Source organism: Habropoda laboriosa, unplaced genomic scaffold (genome assembly GCF_001263275.1).
Source record: "Habropoda laboriosa isolate 0110345459 unplaced genomic scaffold, ASM126327v1 scaffold193, whole genome shotgun sequence".
Lineage (NCBI taxonomy): Eukaryota > Metazoa > Arthropoda > Insecta > Hymenoptera > Apidae > Habropoda > Habropoda laboriosa.
In genome coordinates, this window is record NW_017100342.1 from 1,212,120 (window position 1) to 1,213,548 (window position 1,429).

Sequence of the window (1,429 nt, forward strand, 5' to 3'; positions counted from 1 at the left end):
TATGTATTGAATTTTAAACAAAATATTGTTTCTTCTTCATAATACAAATTTATTTATTGATAGCCACTTCAAAGCTGACTGTTGAACAGCTGACGACAAAAGGATTCTTTCGCACGCCGCTTGCGCATCATACGCCATTTCACATAAAACCAGCGCCGTTGTGCATTTGCATTAGTTCTAGGGTTTCGGTAAAGTCGTTGCAATTCTCTGGTGTTTCGTATACGTGCTTGATTAAATAATTTTAAATGTTAGCAAAAGCCAAAAGACAATTCTTGAATGTATGCTCAATTGATTGTATACATATTTTAGATCAAGTTGATTAATCGGTAATATTTATTCGCAAGAAAGGAGAGTATACAAAATTTATATGACAAATGTAAATTCAGAAAATGTTACTTCAGCGTTATACACATATTAACAAATTTAAACAAATTTTGGAATGCAGAACTGTTTGCAATTCATTACAAATTAATGTTACACGTTCATTCTACAATAATTATGAAGCTATCAATCATTTCATACGATATTTACGTAAACGACATGTTATTGTTGGAACGGAACCAATAAAGGACGTAAACCAACGTAAAGGAATCGCACCGAAAAAACTATTATTCAAAACAGATGTACCTAACCTCTATGACTTTACAACATTTAATTTAAAACATTGGTGGCGACATAAAAAAGATCAGTGGGCACAATTGTATGAAGATTATCAATACAAACAGTATGTTAGATTAGGACCAGATTTGGCAGCAGCTAAGTTTGTTATAGAATATGATGGTAAAGTAAAGTTTAAAAATCATAGTGAGTGGCTAGATAAAAGTAAAGAACGTGAGATTTCTGAATTGCCAAATGAATATGATGCAACCTATATTTTAGAAGAATTGGATTTAAATGGATATCCTCTACGATATAAACATCTTCATTTCATTTTTGATCTTTATTACCTAAGAAAGCTTAGTTTTAGAGGTTGTAATACAATAGATGATTGGGCTTTGGATAAAATATCTGCAGAATATCCTACGTTAGAACATCTGGATATATCAGAATGTGAAAATGTAACAGAGAGAGGTTTAGAAGCATTATATAGGATGCCCAATTTAAAGAAACTAACTGTAACAAATTTTTATGGTTCTGCAGCATTTGATTTAACCTGTTTTATGTTAGAAGATGTTAATCCATATTTAACATGTGAAGTTCAACAAGTGAAATACAAATGTATACCAGCAAAGTAATATACATGAAAAATTGTTTCAATTTGTAATAGTACTGTAATACAAATTATAAAATATAGGTTATTATATGTAATAAAAATATAGTTTTACATGTTACAAGTTTCATGTAAAAACTAAGTATGTTTTATTAATTTATTTTTTTCTCTGCGTCGTTTTACATAATATAATTCTGCTTTATTTGTGATTCCATAAGT

At 29.4% G+C, this 1,429-nt stretch overlaps 2 protein-coding genes across 2 annotated transcripts in view; one reads left to right on the top strand and one right to left on the bottom strand.

Moving 5' to 3' along the window:
• Window positions 1-389: 389 nt before the first annotated feature.
• LOC108574502 (ATP synthase subunit s-like protein) lies at window positions 390-1,235 on the top strand. Its single transcript, XM_017937108.1, has one exon. The coding sequence runs from the start codon at window positions 390-392 to the stop codon at window positions 1,233-1,235; it is 846 nt and encodes a 281-aa protein (XP_017792597.1).
• Window positions 1,236-1,348: 113 nt separating this feature from the next.
• Window positions 1,349-1,429, bottom strand: part of LOC108574503 — a 631-nt gene continuing 550 nt past the window's right edge. Inside the window, exon 2 of the mRNA XM_017937109.1 lies at window positions 1,349-1,426. Within this exon, the coding sequence (XP_017792598.1) occupies window positions 1,349-1,426 (78 nt within the window). The remainder of the gene's footprint in view (window positions 1,427-1,429) is intronic.